Source organism: Pestalotiopsis fici, assembly GCF_000516985.1.
Source record: "Pestalotiopsis fici W106-1 unplaced genomic scaffold PFICI_Scf_1, whole genome shotgun sequence".
Lineage (NCBI taxonomy): Eukaryota > Fungi > Ascomycota > Sordariomycetes > Amphisphaeriales > Sporocadaceae > Pestalotiopsis > Pestalotiopsis fici.
In genome coordinates, this window is record NW_006917091.1 from 1,436,543 (window position 1) to 1,453,081 (window position 16,539).

Here is a 16,539-nt window from a genome sequence, read left to right on the forward strand (position 1 = left end):
TCTGATTCTCAATGAACTATCCGTGACAGCAGGACCAACATTCTGTTCCCATTGTGATATGCCCGCAACGAACGTTATGTCTCCAACGGACAGACTATTTGTGTAGGAATCATTCCTCAATTCTAACTCGACAAAGGATCGAGCCTCGCATCTATGTCATGTGAAAGTGGTGTAGTTGCGCATTCACAATCAACACAACCCCAGTCCGTCATATCAGCTGCGAAGGATCGCAGTGGCGCATCGGCTGCTCGCCGCTCGTGTGGGATCTTGTGCGGTTTTTTCGAAAGTAACATGTGCAACTGTGCTTAACCGCCCAATCCATTCTCTGCACATGCCAACCGTAATATGATTCCAACCCAATCTGATTTGCCTATTAAAGCTTTTTGGAGCCAGGGAAGATGACTCTACCTGCCTCCCTCTGCCTATTGCTCATTCCACCCAAATGTATTCGCGTAGGGCGAGGAAGGATCGCCATCCCTGTTTGGTTCATCGGAGCCTTGCATCATAACCCAAGGAAGGCGTTCGTGGCGTAAAGCGAGCTCCCGCAAATCATTCGTCCACGGTCCAAGATTTTCTCACCCACAGGTGCGAAGCGACCGTTGCAACAGCTGCTGCCCTTTGGAGATGGGGGCTAGTGTCATGTGCTGCTGCTCTTGTCCTCTCTCTCTGCCATCCCTTTTGCTATCCCTAGGTGATTTTCCGTGCTGACAGGAAGCGGTCGGCGGAAGGGGCAGGGCGGGTGCGACGGGAAGGATTCAGCTTTTTTGGCAAGAGAATCCTACACTAGGTAGAATCCAGCTTCTCTCCGCGCTGTCCACGAGCGCCGTATGGCTTTGCGTCACGGCAAGACTGCGCAATGTTGTATCTTTGCAACGGGGCGTGGGGTTACCGGCTGGACGTTTTTTTTTCCTTCTATGCATACTACGCATACTACCCAACCTGCATTTTGAAGGATCGAGGAAACAAAAGGACCTTTGGAAAATCTGGAAAGCTGCAGAGGTTCGAATATTCCACACAGATCTGTCTAGAACCGGCCCCACGGGACCAAGATAACTTCCTAGTCGCCCTTCTTGAGGACGGGGGGTGGTTCCCAAACGCATGGGTAGGGCACAGATCAAAACTTGACAGTTGACAGGTTCAAGTGTTTAGTTTTCCATCTGAATTGCATGACGTTTTGCAATCCTTTGGACGGTCGATCCGCAAGGAGATCACAACACCGCCGCCTCGGCGCCTCTCCCTGCGTACGCGTCCGTAGCGAAGCGCGGGCTGACCGCAGATTGCGTAGGCACGTACTTCTGTATCCGGTGCGTCCATCAGGGCTTTATCCGGAATCCTTTCATCGCCACAACTGGAAATATACTTCTTCATGTCAGACCTTTAATTTGTTTCTACTACCTAGGGAGCATGGTGTTTGAACGGAAGCGTTGGATTTAGGACGTGGATTCACTTGAAGGCTGCTCATTCGCATTTTGCAAAAGGCTTGATAGCCCTGCCCAAAAGTTTTGGTAGGATATTGGCGCCTGCGTGGCACTCCTGGGCGGGAGTATAGTGATCCGCCTTGGGAAATCGAAAGCTCTATTTTTGGTCTATTTGGCCTACTCCCCTGAACTTGGATCTTTCAGTTGGATTTCGACCGTAACGAGTCTTGTTTACAAAGTTGATCCATGGGGATCTCGCAAGAGAAAGTCACGGGACTTTGGGGGTGTGCGTCCAGGTGGACTCGCCCTCTCTCTCAGCCTTCTTGGATCCTCCATCTCCGTTTGACTTGTGTACCCATAACCACGAAATACAACTAAGCTAGATAGTCACTGCCGTGCTCATGTGGGTGGTAGCTATGTTACGGCTACACCTTTGAGTATGGGCTTCTGCATAACAGCCCCGTTGTTGACCAAGCACATACACGACGTCAACTACTCTGTACATGCACTGCACTGCAATACAATACAGATAGATCTATTGGAGCCCTATGACGGCCCGTGCGATGTTTCAGTGTTTTCCTTGTGCTCGGCGACACCACCGTGAGTTCGCCCCCCTCCGATATCAGCAAATGACAATATAATCACCTTTCACATAACGGAAGGGTGGTCTCCACATCACAACACAACATCAAAACATGACAAATGACAAGGCAGGGTAGTGTGTAAGACGGGCTGGGTCACAGAGTAGGTATGTAGTCCCAAGTGGTCATATCTCGGTCTGTGATAGATGGGTAGCCGCCCAATATCATTTACCGTCTTGGGAAAATAGGCAATATTGCACAGATGGAACGTCTAGGCCAAACGCCGTTTGGTCACATCAACGTTCTATAGGATGTTGTCGAGGTTGGTGGTTACGAGAGCAATCTAATCGCACGTCTAGATTCCTGCCCGAAACGATATCCTCCATCACTTGGGAAAAGAAATACTCAAAGCCCTTTCCAAAAGCCCCGCGCCTCAATTAATGCCGTGCCACACGCGAGACGATAATTGGGGAGGCGCACAACACAAGCAGGTTGGTATAGAACAAAGTGACACGGCATTACCTCTCTCGGCTCGAGCGACATGAGAAAATGGAGAGGGCTGTGCTGATGATCTGAGCAAGTTGACCAATCCAAAGGAGGGATTTTCTTTCTTTTTTTTTTGTTTCCTTCCATGTTGCTTTCTTTCCTATCCGTCGTGTAACAAGAGCACGCTCCTCCCGGGGCGGGTGCTTGAGGCTTGCGGGCGCCAACGACGTTGTGCGGCCATAACATTTGTAAGCTGAAAGGGCAAGCAGCCATTTTCACGTCATGCTGTGCGTCCTTCTCTTCCCTCCACAAGCTCCTGTACGACTGTACCTATTGGATGAAGTGACAAAGGTCGCGCGCTTGCGAGACAAAAATTTCCCCTTCTCCAGCTGCTTGTTGTCTGCAAGTTAATTCTTCTGCTCGCAACGGCGGCTTGCGAATATCGTCTTGCGAGGAAATCTCCGGTGGCAAGGAGCCTTTCTTAAATCACAAAATCTTAATATAGCGGAATTCCAATCATATTGCACAGGTTACGCTACTAACAGCATGACAGGTTCTCGTGAGATTTGACCATGCATTTCAAGAGAAAGTCATTATAACAAGTGTTACCGGCCCTTTTTTTCTTTCATAAGCAAGCCGAGCCGAGTCTAAACATTGCTTTACACGTGCTTTCTCGTTGAGAGCGTGGCCATGTTGTTCAAAAGTCTGAAGTCTACAGTTAATCCTAGTCGACACGATTTAAGAAAGAAAAAAAGAAGAAGGGGAGGCGAATATCATCACAGGATCTCCCCCGGATTCATCAGACTCAAAAGAAACGCCAAAGTATGTGATATTGAGCCACTCGGAGAAAATAGAGACGAGAACCAGTGAAGAGTGCCCACATCACGTTGCCCAACGAGAAGTCTAAAACTGTAGTTGATTTCTTTTTGTTTTTTTCTGCTCGTCTCGCCTCGTCGCGTCGTTTCTTTTCTCTTCAAAAGCGAGGGGTTGCAACGCTCTCCAGTATACTTGGGGCTACTGTAGTCTCCAAAGTGACAAGTCAAAGGGCTGCATATTGGGGACCCGTGGCGGCATCCTCTCGCACCAGCCTCCGGAATGTCCGGCGGCTATCCGTCGTCCCACGACCGCCGGCCTTTCGCTTTTTCTCTTTTCTTTGGCGAGCTGCGGCCATCCGGACTATGACCCGCCAGCCCTCTTTCATTCTCCCCCCGAGCAGGCCGGCGCGACACGTCAGATACTTGACGAGCCCGCGCACTAGCTAAGCGATGGCTAAGATGGGCTGTGTTGGTCAATGGGGAGTTATCAGCGGGGAAAAGAAAGAAGAAAAGCTGTTTATCGAGTAGTGCAACCCTCAGCTCATATGCACCCGATAATGCCGATTTGTCGATTTTGCCATGGTTTGAACCGAGTGAACCGGACTTTTCTTGCAATGTAAGTTCGTGACTTGTGTGACTGTATAGTGGCTCCCGAACAAACTGTCAAGTCATTATACTGCATACTTGTCGTTTATTCAAACTGTACAGATGCAACTAGGCAAGTCGAGACCAGTCACCATTGATGAGCCTGTTGTCATAACGCTTCCTCCGGGGCACAGGGAAAGATTCAGGCAGGTCCAATTTGGGCCATGCAAGTGATCAGTGGGCGAACTTACAAAGAGGCCAATGCAATGTACTTGATGCATGGTGAGGGGATCACCTCCCTCGGCAAAGCAAGAATAGCCAACGGTATTCTGTAGTATGTACGAGCTATATTCGGGAGTAAGAAGGCATGGTAGTCTGCGTGGTCACAGTCACGTGTTTGTATATTGCCAACGGCGCGATCGGATCGAGCGGCGCGTGGAAGGACGAGCGAGGCACACTGTAATATGGGATGCAGTGTTTGGGGCCAATTTGATTCGAGTAAGCAAAAGCATGAAACTAGGCGACCCTACCTACATAGCGGCACTATAATAGTATTCGCCTTTTTGATACCATTTTGAACAAAAAGTCAAATAGAGCAAATCCTTTCCCGTGAGCACGCGTCCCTCACGTGCTTACTGGTCGCTAGCTGCATCGCCCGGCGTAAATCTTATACGTTGTGTATTTTTTTTTTTCTATTCCTTCGCCCGCCCTCGCATTGCCGATTGTCGCATGAGGATTATTAACAAGCCACTTGACTCGTGACCAAACATTATGCAGCTTCCCCCCGAAAGGCGAAGTAGCAAAAGAAAACGACGCCATGCTCCTGCCACTTTCTTTCACGATCGACCCTATCGGAGCGACAGTATCTCATCCGATGTTTTTTTTCCTTTTTGAATGGCTTCGGGGGAATGGAAAGTGAGATGAAAAAAGTAACAGAAAAATGGCCCGGGGCTACAATATGTGCATTGAGCGCGCGCCATCATGGCTGGGAAGTTGAAACGCTGCCGTCGCAAACAATATACCTAATCTAGTCAAACCCCCCAGCTGCAGCTATTTCCATACGGGATGACCTTGAACCAGGCCGGCGGTTTGATGCCAAGCATTTATGATCTGCACTAAGGGGGCGCGTATGAGGTCAAGCTCTCCATTGGGCTGTCTCCCCATTCCCTCCCATCATCCGGGGAAAGCAAGGGGCATCAGCATCATCATCATGATCATCATGATGAAGGGTCAAGCATGCAAAGCCTCAAAATTGTTAGATAGCGCAAAAGGGCAAAGACAACGGCCCCCGGGGTTTCTAGTGTATAGTCTAAAATGCCCTCTTTTTCGCCGTTTGTGGAGTCTATTGTCGTCAGAATGAGAGTTCCAGCCCGGTTTCTTGTAAAATCGGGGTTCGAAAGGCCTATGGGCATATGGAGCGAACTTGTCGATCACTGCACGTGCACGCCTAAAATTGACATCATACTCAACAATTCGTGCCTCAGATTGACAATAAGGCTCGTGGGGGGTTAGAGTGTAGTGTAGAGACAGTGGGGGAAAAAAGAGAAGGAGCAGCAAAAAAGTCAGATGAGATTTCGGCTCGGTTGCTCTCCTCCGGAGGGATCTTTCAATGACTTGAATAGATTTGATCGTCTCGTGACGAAATCATCACCCGGTCACGTTACATCATTCTTTGGGCCAACATCTCATCAAAGGGAGACATGAGGGAGAAAAAAAAGAAGAGTGTCTTTCGGGCACAAGGGGAAACAAGTGTAGATTTTTGATAGGGTTACGAGTTGAGACATTCCTGAGGGGCGCCGACGGATTCAGCCTTGTTGCTTGCTTGGTGTTGCACCCTGAAGCTTTGACTTCCCGTGTGTGGTGGAATGCATATTTTTTTTTTTCTGCTTACCTACATTCCCATCTTTGGTGATCTCCGCCCGCATAACTTTCAGGGTTCTCCATCTGAATTGTTTTACACCTAATTGGGTCACAAGGGGCGAGGGGAGACTACCAAATATATCGTGGCAAAACTATGAACGCAAGACTCAGAGGGTTTCGCAATCCAAAATACTTTGTACAAGCCGACGCAGAATCCAAGCCACTTTGGATGATGCTTGGTATCAGATATCTGGATAAGGTCCTCCTCCCCTGGTGCACCAATGGCGATCTTGCATTTCCAAGGACCCTTCAGTTTTGGAGGGGTTCTCTTTTTCCCTTGGGCAACTGGCTGGTAATAATAAAATAAGCAGATAATGTTTGATCAGAGGATAACAAGCCCGCCTCGCCCAGCGGTTTGGGGCAAGAACGTTGTTTTCCCTGAAACACTGGAGCGTTTCCGACAGAGCGGCTCCAACTCTGTTTGCCCGGCACGGTTTTTTTGCCCTGTGCGTGCTTTGTTGCCTGCCTGCCTTTTGCTTGTTCGCCATAAAGCCCCATGCCCATTGATGCCCACGCCCAGCGGACGCACGCTCCCCTCCCAAAAGACGGGTAGGCTAAGCCAGCTTTGCTCTAGTAGACATTTGGGGTAAAGCAACAACTGAGACTTCGAGAAAGAGGTCATATGCCCATGGATGATAATAAAAGGGTCTAACATCATTTAAGGCTCTAGAGCCAAAACGGTCAACGGCCGACTTTGTTATCAGGAAGGGCTGAATCTATCGACCAGGGCTGGCTGGGTTTGGTTTTTGGTGGTTGGTTGGTTGGCTGCTGCTGGGATTTCATCAATGGCCGCCAATGCTGCAGCACTTGGCTGCCTTCCCCAAGTTCCCCGGTTGCGCCGTTGATGACTCTTGACTCGTAGACTTGCAGGTTGCTGACATCAGTCAGCATAAGGGAATATAGTGGCAGATACGACGATCGCATCGGATCACGATCCATGCGCATTAGGTCCAGGTGGAGGGAAGTGGGAGGAGACAAGGAGCGGCCGCGCTTTTCTCTCTCTCTCTCTAGCATTACATAGCATTGTCTATCGAGGGTAATCTATTGTATGTATGTCAGAGTAGCCAGCAGCCAGTAGGCAGCCAGCCGGCCAGCCAGCGGTTCACGCTTTGGTAGGATTCAATCAATCAGATCAGGTCCTTCGGCACATCGCAATCCTACTGTTACCGAATCGTCGTTGCACTGGTCCACGATCTTCGCTCCTCCCTGCAGCAATAGGAAGGCAGCTTAGGTATGAACGGGCGGCGCGCGGTCAATCTATGGGCATATGCGATAGCCGATCTCTCTAAAAAAGTGCGGGTTCACAATGGGGTCCGTACAATGCATGAAGTTTTACAGAAAGTCCTCCATCATGAACGAAAGATGGCCCCCTCATTGTGCCTTGCAAGTCTTATTTGCAGGCTAGACGTGGAGGGAGAGACAGTCCCTAGAATCGCCCATGCTTTGTTGCATGGATGGATTTTTCGGGCTGACGACTGGGAAAGCCTGTCAAACGGATATTCTTCGCCTTTTTCCCTGGTATGGGAAAAACCTTGAGACCGTAGCGGATATCTTGCCCTACTTGCGGTGAGCCTTGATCCGAGGCAATCAATCTGTTACCATGCCGCTCATGGGGGCTGGGAGGGGTTTCGTAGTGCAGTCATTTGTTTGAGGCAAGGGGTCCACGGAAAGAGAGTAAAGGCCGACAGTTAGAGCTTGTTGCCCTTTTGGAGCCTTGAATTTCGAAATAAAAAAAAAATAAAAAACCCCCGAGTAGAAACTTTTGTCAACGACGCTTCACGGCCGAGGCTGACGACGAGGTAAGGGAAAGGCAACCTTGTTTGCTTCCCGGGATATTGGCTATTCGGTGAGCGGAGGGAAAATGAGAGACAAGAGGATATTGCTCCGAGCAAGGCCGCGCAAACGTGCCAGCATCTTGGCCAGGTCTAAACTCCCCCGTTCTCTGTGAGGCCCAAATGAAAAGGGAAAAAAAAAAGCAAGGGACATCGGGTCACACACACGTTTCTGGGTCATCGATGTCTTAGAGAATTTTTACCAAGTAACGACTCGGTGGTGCCATGTGGCCATGATTTCTTCCCAACACAGTGTTTTGCTTCGAAGCGACTAACTTGCATGTCTTACAAGCCACACACACTTACACACGCTTATACATAGTACACCCTACTTGTGTTTTGTGTTGCGTGATTTGTGATCGGAGGGTCGGACGAACATAGTCCCCAAATGGGGGTATACTATAGTGACACCACCCGCTTTCAGAAGAGTTGCATATCGAGATGCGCAAGCTGGCGAGGAAGAAAACAAAAAAGTTGGCAGTCGTACACAGCCTTTCCAACAAGTGCTGCTGCGCGCTGGCAATGGTTTTTTACACATGCCTTATCGGGGAAGCAGCTGCGCTGTGGATTTTGTGATACAGTACGCTATTGGGAAGCCCCCAATACTACCTGTCGATATACTAGTTGATGCGGCATATAGAGGACTATGCGGTCTGTAAGTGAGAGGGATGGGGATTGGACGACTATAATCTTGCCGACAATCATAAGTTTTTTTTCTTGTTCAGCTCCGGAACAAGATCCACCCTCGCCCGGGCGGTGAGTTTTTGGAGTGAATAATAATACTCTTTTCAGACCACTACTACGGAAGACGTGCTTTGATACTCGGCGGCCCCAGGGTCATGATGCGTGTAAAGCGCCAGGGCGCTCAAGGGTGTGTGTGACAGTGGAGGCACAGAGAGATGGATACGTATAGATAGGCTACGCAAGATTTGCTCGGATCTCGACAAGCGGTAATCGAATCGACAAGGAGGCTTCGTTCGTCTTTCAAGCGCTTCGGAAACAGCAGATTAGGAGCGCGCCCCTCACTAGAAAGAAGATGCAATGATCTTCCCCTAGGCTGTTAGGGAATCAGACTCGCTAGAGAGAGATGTGCTAAAAATTGACCTGTTTGTCCGACTGATGCTAAGTGTAGATCGTTGTGTGTGTGATCACCGACGATGGATTGATTGATGTGCAGATTGGCAGGCCGTTCAGGAGTTGTTTCCCTGGCGAGGCCTTGGAGGGGAGGGGGGGGCATGGCTGGCCAGTCACAGGGCGGTGCTGGTTTACATCGACGTCGCAGTATTGCGTGTTATCTACATAGGCGGCTGGCTATAATTCATGCGCATCCAATGGTTGGTTGCAAGGGGACTTCTGGGTTCCGTGACCGTGGGGCGCCTACAGTACACGACCACACCGTAAGCAATCTAGGCAGTACGTAGTATGTAATACTAATGGTGGACGGATAGACGATAGACAGAGCAAAATAAACAATGGTGGTAACATAACTTGCTCATGCACCCATCCATCAGCTGGGCTTGTTTATGATTACTTGCATCTAGCGGTTGTACTATGCCTAATCTGTTGCTGTCGCAGAAGGTCAAAGCGACTGAACAAGATTTGAGTAAGATGGGATGAAAGGAAGAGAGAAGAAGAAAAAAGGTCCGGATCAGACCTAACCCAGACCTGGTAGCATCGTGATCTTCTGGAAGCGCAGCAAATGCCGTTTGCGGTCTGCACGCCGGAAAATAAACAAGACTGGACCTGCATATTATTTATCTTGCCCAAGCAAATCTTGGAATATTGCTGTCCGTTCTTTTGCTCAGTCCGGCATCTGGAAATGCAAGGTAGGCTCATCGCAATCTCGACATGCACATCGGCCAGGTAAATTGAGCCGAACCAGACTGTGACCAAGTCACCTAATGAGTGACTAGACAAACTACTTACATTACCTAGCCAATCTAGAACAAGTGCTAGGGGATGATGCTACTCGTAGGTGGCTGCTGAATCCGTATACCCAGGTACATACACAGTAGTTTTGAGGAAAATCCTATGATTGCTCATTTCCCAAAAACAACCCTGAAGGTGCATAATTTGCAGGAAGCAGCAATGCAATCGTGATATCACGATGTTGCTGCAAGTCCGGTCCTGATCAAATTTCATGTCATGTACGGACGGGAAGCATGGGCAGGGCAGGGCGCTACACACGTACATACAGGTAATGTAAGCGGCAAGTTCAGGAAGCACAGTCAATAACCCAGAGTAGTGGATTTGCGGGAGTGCATTGGGATTGTGGATTCTTAGTTTAGTGTATTGTTTTGGCAGCAGCCAGTGGTCGGCGCTGGTTTCCTATTGAGCATCTAGATCAGCCTTTTTTTGCTTTTTCTTTTTCCTTCCCCTTCCTCGACTCCTGCACAAGCCGTCAAGGGCCAAGGAAATTTTCGCATTCGTTCGGCAGAAACGTCCTTGCACAATTCTCCATTCTATTGCAGCGGTAACAGCAGCCGCAGCATTCCTTGTTAATGACTCTCTTGGCGCTCTTTTTACTGCTCGGCGGTTTTTGCGTGTCTCTACAGGCTACTGTGTACTAGCTGCTAGGTATGTAATGTGCTGTATGCATGGCTGCTCACATTGTACTTCCACAGGCCTATGGATAAAATGATGAGTATTGAATGCGCAGTGACAGCCAGATGCAGCAATATCATCAAAGTAGAGAACAACCGAAATGAATGGACCAGGTGCTATGAACCTTGTGAACCTAGAAGAAGAGAAGAAGAAGCAGAAACCCTGGGCTTGGGCCCTGGTCCAGCCCAGTCCGGGGCGGACGGGCAACGGGCGCGACAGCCTCACTTCTCCCTCCTGCCTTCGCGGCCTCGCGGGCTCATTGGCTCGTCGGGTCACGAATCCTCTTGATTGCGAGGCTGCTGCATGTAACGCTGGGCATGACTGACTACTACCACTGCCCACAGTCTACTGCCTGCCAGTGCCACCATCCAAGCCATCCACCCACACCTACAATCCACTATACTGTTGAGCTTGGTTCGCTTCAGGCCAATCGAACATGTGGTCCTACGCTGCGGTAGAGCAAAAAATAATCGCCCGTCTGCAGCCTCGAAAGTCGGCGCTGCCTCCTGCTATTTGTTGGGGGCGACGAGTCGGAAGAGGCCTGATGATGGAGAGCAGAGCAAAGCTTGGGCGATATGTGGCGACCAGCCAGGCAAGGCAGGCAGGCCCTGTATACTGCAATGCAATGCATTACCTGCCCCCCGTCATCCATATTTTTCTTTGCTTTTTTCCCTTTGCTCTGACCAATCCTTTGATGCAGCACCAGCGGCTGGGCCTGTCGCGCTGACTGAGTGACTGACAAAGACTGACTGGAGTAGGTAGGCGAATGCGGCAGGCAGACGAAGCAGGCAAACAATCGTGTGCCAACCTACATTACCTAGCACCCAAGCCAAGCTGGAGCCCAGTTTGCCAGTGGCTCTGTTCAACGGTCCTGCTGTCAAATGCTCCATGATCCATGGATGGCGGGCAGCCACCAAAAGGTCTGGGCCATTCACGGGCAACGCAACACCACCATCCCAGAGAGCCGACAGCGTCTCCCCTACCTGTTCCTGCCGGCCGCCTTTCCAAGATCCGTGATGAATGCTACTACATACAACCGTGCCTACCGATCCCCTCCCCCTGTACTCAGTGACACAGACCACATTCAAATCCATCTTGCTCAACGGTCTCGTTTTGCAACCAGCACTACACACACTATCAAAGAAAACATCGAATGACGGTTACGTACACTTGCAGAGTCAGAGCCATAAAGTAATTGCGTATGCTGTCGCTGTGACTGGCTTGTGACTCAAACGTGCACCTACACAGTACAAGCCCGCTGTGTGGCATTCAAGGTCTAGCTACGAGGCAGATAGTCAGACAAAATGCATTCCGGCGCGACGTCAGCGCTTCTAGCCGTGTAATGGCAATCTCTGGTCGGACCCGTCCTCTGCTAAGTCACAAACACCAGAAGCTTGTCTAGACCCGTCACCGCTGTTAGCAGACTATCCATGGCATCTCAGGAGTAACCAAAGGTTGCTCCCGAATATGATCGCACAGGTCAGATTGGCCAGCGATGCGTGAGACCGCAGTAGGCAATCGTCCCGTCAATAATGCAACGATCTGCACCCGCGACGGTGCCCAAGGGAATGACACCAGACGAGACAAGCTAGCGGCTAAATCAAAACCTGCACAATGGCAGATCCTCAGTCATAACAACACATGGTCCAATCAAGGACTGGAGTGAGACACGAACGGAGACAGCTATTCGGTCGATCTTGCACAGCAGCAGCAGCGCCTGCACCGCAACCGACCAGCACTACTCCTACTCCCAGGCATACTATAGTAGTAGAGTGGCCTACTGCAGTGGCCCCGTCGCATTGAATCAACAGGGCACGACGCAGCTTCTGCGACAGCAAAGGGTCGGCGGAGGCGACCGGACTGTGACTGTGCGCGGGAGTCTCAGTCTCCAGCAGCCAAGCAGCAGCACATTCGCCTGGCAAATTCATGCGCTCGCCGTCTGCGCTGCGTTTGCAAAAAGCTTAAAAATGGAAACCCACAAACAAAAATGACACACGGACCACTGGCTCGTCTGTCAAGATATGCCACAGCCGAAGGATGGCCTGGGCTTATGACCACTGGGGCCCTTCTGCGACCAGTGTCGCCGTCGGTGCTTCGTCCGCGCTACATAGCAGTATTTTGACGTGTCGTTTGACCCCAAATATCTGCCGCCAAAAGAGAGTTTTGCCAAGAGCGAGAGGTCTGTCACTTTGCCTGGTACTGGTTGGCTGGGGCTGGGACGCCAATGGGAATCGTCGCCAGCGGACAGCGTCATCCGTGAGATATGATGGGATCCAAGAGCCAAAAGCATCCCTGCCACCAGACAATCTATCTACCTAGCCACTATGAGATAGCACGAATTGGGTTGTCGTCGTTGTCGTGCTTCTGGAAGCGACAGGAAGAGTCGATCCTCCCAACTCCTAATGAGATGTGGACACAGGCACATCTTGCCGCCCAGCACTTTTAGTGTTTTATGATTTTTTTTTTTATTCTTGCTCATCAGCCGGGACAGTCCCTCTCATCCTAGCGAAATCCAGCTCGTCCACCACTTACGGGCACGGGTACCGGAAAGGCAAGAAGCAAAACCATGCGAGTCACGGGCCCGTCAATAATGACGATTTGCCCGGACTAGGCCAGCGGGCGAACCAACGAGATGAGAGAAGCGGAGTATGGGCAGCCACACCAAATACTTCACTCCATCGACAAGATCACACGCACGCCCCTTTCTTCCGCCCGCCGCTGGATCACTCGCTCGCTCGACATGCTTGCTGGCTGGGCTGGGTTGGCTGGGCTGGGGGGCAAGGGCTTCTGCTGCTGCTTGCTTGCTTGCTGCGGGCTGTGGTGTGCCGTTAGACGTTGAAAAAGGCCGTTCCCGAATGATGAAGGGGGGAGAGGGGCGTTCATCACGAAAGACCACCCCTCCCCTCCAACCCTCGGCGGTCGATGTGGACCACTTATTTACGTGTGTCAGACAATCCTTGCCTCTTCGTATATACCTGTGCTTGTCCCATATCGCTAAGCGTCACAGTAAAATCTTGGCCCATGTGCAGGCTGCGCATCCTTACCTTTCTAGTGGACGCCCCAGAAGTACTGGGATCCATTTCATATCCACACCTCCCTTGTCCTGCGTAGGTCCTGGGAAGAGTCAACCATGTTAGCCCGGCGCCCTCCTACCTAGCGGCACCGTCGAAAATTAAGAATAGCGCATGCCATGTACGTATTGAGGTGGGACGAATAGTGCCAGACTATTAATCATGGTAGCCTGTAGATTCTGAGCCAAGGCTTGCCGGGGTCTGCTTGAGCCACTCAAACACGTAGTCTGCCACCCCTGCCCGTACAGCGGTTATCGAATCTCCAATATCTACATCACTCTACCCAGCGCTGCATCTCGATTTGACCTCACCTCGATTCACCACATTCATTGCAATATCCTTTTTCTTCCCTCTCAGCAACTACCTCCCCCCAAAAGTTCAAAGGAGTCCTGTCTCCTCCGTCGCCAAACCAAACCTCACCTCGATTCACCTCAATCAACATCTCTACCCACCGCCGGCGACAACTACCAAGGACTGTTTGACTCGTTTGTTCGACGTCGACATCCTCACAGCGAACCACTCAAGGGACTTATACGAACCAAAAAGGATATACCAATAACTATTTTCTCTTCTCTGCCAAAGGAATTACCAGGACTTTCCTTTGCTTTGGATCCGGATACCGTCTAGTAGAAGGCTGTTTCCTCCTTTCTCGTTACTGTTTGTTCTTCTTGCCTAGACTCCAAAAAAGCCGTTTGGAATTTTCCCACCCAGGATTGGACCATCATATACCATGCAGAATGTGCCAGTTTACGGATATCCCACGCCTCCGGCTTCACCAGCATACGACAGTCAGAAGTGTGCCTACCAACAACAACAACCCTTTGCCGTCCCACCGCCAGCTTGCCAGCCTCGCTACACCCTTAGACCGGAGGATAGGTTAGGGAAGTTTCTCGGCGACAGCCTCCAGCTGGTTGGTATCATTGGTACCGGCGCATATGGAGTTGTCTACACTGCCATTGACATCCGGACTGGAACACGGTATGCCGTCAAGACCCTGAGCAAGTACAATGCCGAAGGACTCCCACTCGACCAGCGACAAATTGGCTTCCAGCAGAGGGAATTGCGCCTGCACTACCTGGCTTCAGCCCACCCCAACGTTGTTTCCATGCTCAAGATTGTGGACGACCCGGATTGCACCTACGTTGTCTTGGAGTACTGCCCAGAAGGAGACCTGTTCTACAACATCACCGAGTGCGGCCAATATGTGGGTAAGGACGATCTTGCCAAGGATGTCTTCCTACAGATTCTGGACGCCGTCGAACACTGCCATGCTCTGGGAATCTACCACCGAGACTTGAAGCCGGAGAACATTCTTGTCACGAACCAGGGCGCAACCGTGAAACTTGCAGACTTTGGCCTGGCTACTTCGTCTGACCGATCCGAGGATTATGGATGTGGCTCAACTTTCTACATGTCGCCTGGTATGGTTACTCTCTACCCACGTTGATGTAATACTGGAACTCTTGACTGACATTCCTTATTATAGAATGCCTTGACCCCTCATCGAGAAGGCCGTTTTACTACTGCGCCCCCAACGATGTATGGAGCCTGGGTGTCATCTTGGTGAACCTGACCTGTGGACGCAACCCTTGGAAGCAGGCCTCTTTCGAGGATTCTACCTACCGTGCCTTTACGAGAAGCTCTGATTTCCTCAAGACGATCCTTCCACTGTCGGACGAACTCAACGACATCCTGGGAAGGATCTTCACCCGCAACCCAGACCAAAGAATTACGTTGTCTGAGCTCAAGAACCGCATCATGGCTTGCCAACGGTTTACTGTTCAGCCCCTTGCTACCCAAGTCATGCCCACTCCCCCGGCCTCCCCAGAGCCCTCCGAGTATGCATATGGCGAAGCTCCTGCTAGCGACCTGGTCTACGGCGCACCTCTTTCCCCTGCCTCGTCCGATTCGGATGGCGAGTCTACTTGCTCGTCTGACGATGGATCGTTGACCTCCAGTGTCTCCACCATTGACGACCTTGATGACGATGAGGACTTTGTCCAGGATGAGAGCATTCCTCCCCAGGTGTCTCAGGAGCCGCAAATGTTTGACCAGGAAGCCGCTCAGGTGTATGCTCCAGAGGCTGTTCCTCAGTACGCTGGTTGTGTCGCGAATCCATGCCAGCCCTGCCCGGTGCCGGTGTCGACTCCCATTCATGCCTATGTACCAAAACTTCAGGTTCCATATTTCCTGGGCCGGTTCAAGGAATACGTGCAACCTAGTGTACCACTACACCATGTTGCCGCCTACCACCATCCTGTGCAACTGTTTGGCAACATCCAGGGCTGCTACTAGGATGGACTTACTACTATAATCTTTTATTACAACAAAACGGGCGCCAGCTCACTCATGATTACGACTTCATTTCAAATACATATTCGAAAAAAAAAAGCCTTTCGGCAGGAGAAACAGGACGCGGATCTACGACAAACAAAATTACTTAAAACGGAACGGAAAAAAGATGCGCGCGCCCCCTCTGCTTGGAAAAGTCTGGAACTCTCCGCTATACGGTTTCAAAACTTGTAAAGTCACCAAAAATCATGTTATTTCATTTGTCCAAGCGAGGAGTTGGTGTACAGGATTTATGGAAGATGGCTTTTTATGTCCACAAAGATATCGGTTCGCCATATTCTTTTTTTTTTCCCCAGAGTGGAATGGCCAGAGCATTGTTCAAGGGCGCATGGCATACACCATTTTTCTGGTTTATATTCTGCTATCTGTTTTAATTTGGGGGTTTGTTTTCCGCGAGCGCGGATTGCATTTAGAGGGGATTATTCTGGTGGAAGACTTTCGCTTGGATGATACCATACAGTTTTTCATTTGGGGCCCGGGGTTCTATTCGGAGCGGTTTGAACAAATTTTTTTCTTCTTACGAGCCTCGACAGATGGAGGGAAACAAAAAGGTTACGGGACATGAGAACATAGACGGCGGCTCAACAGCCAAACAGCGGCTACAGTCAGCAGAAAGACTTGACGCAGCATTACGTTGACCCCTGGTGGACACCCTCAACCTTTTCTCGAAAGGTTGCGTGGGTGATCCCCTATGGGAATGAGAGGTATATTCACAAAGGGATAGAATCTGCATTACCCAAAAAAACAACTCAATACAATGTTTGAGCATTCGTTTTGCTCAACTTGAAGTTACAAACAACATTTCGGGTTTTTGGACCACCTTCATCATTGTGCATTATGTGATCTGTCTCTTGACATCAGCCTGCTTATTGCAA

General features: G+C 50.4%; 1 protein-coding gene across 1 annotated transcript; it reads left to right on the plus strand.

Annotated features, from left to right (window-relative positions):
• Positions 1 to 14,042: 14,042 nt before the first annotated feature.
• On the plus strand, positions 14,043 to 15,607 carry PFICI_00453 (uncharacterized protein; the record flags this gene model as incomplete). The annotated part of the gene is made up of 2 exons (XM_007829034.1): positions 14,043 to 14,733; positions 14,799 to 15,607. The coding sequence occupies 2 exons, from the start codon at positions 14,043 to 14,045 to the stop codon at positions 15,605 to 15,607; spliced, it is 1,500 nt and encodes a 499-aa protein (XP_007827225.1).
• Between the last annotated feature and the right edge of the window lie 932 nt (positions 15,608 to 16,539).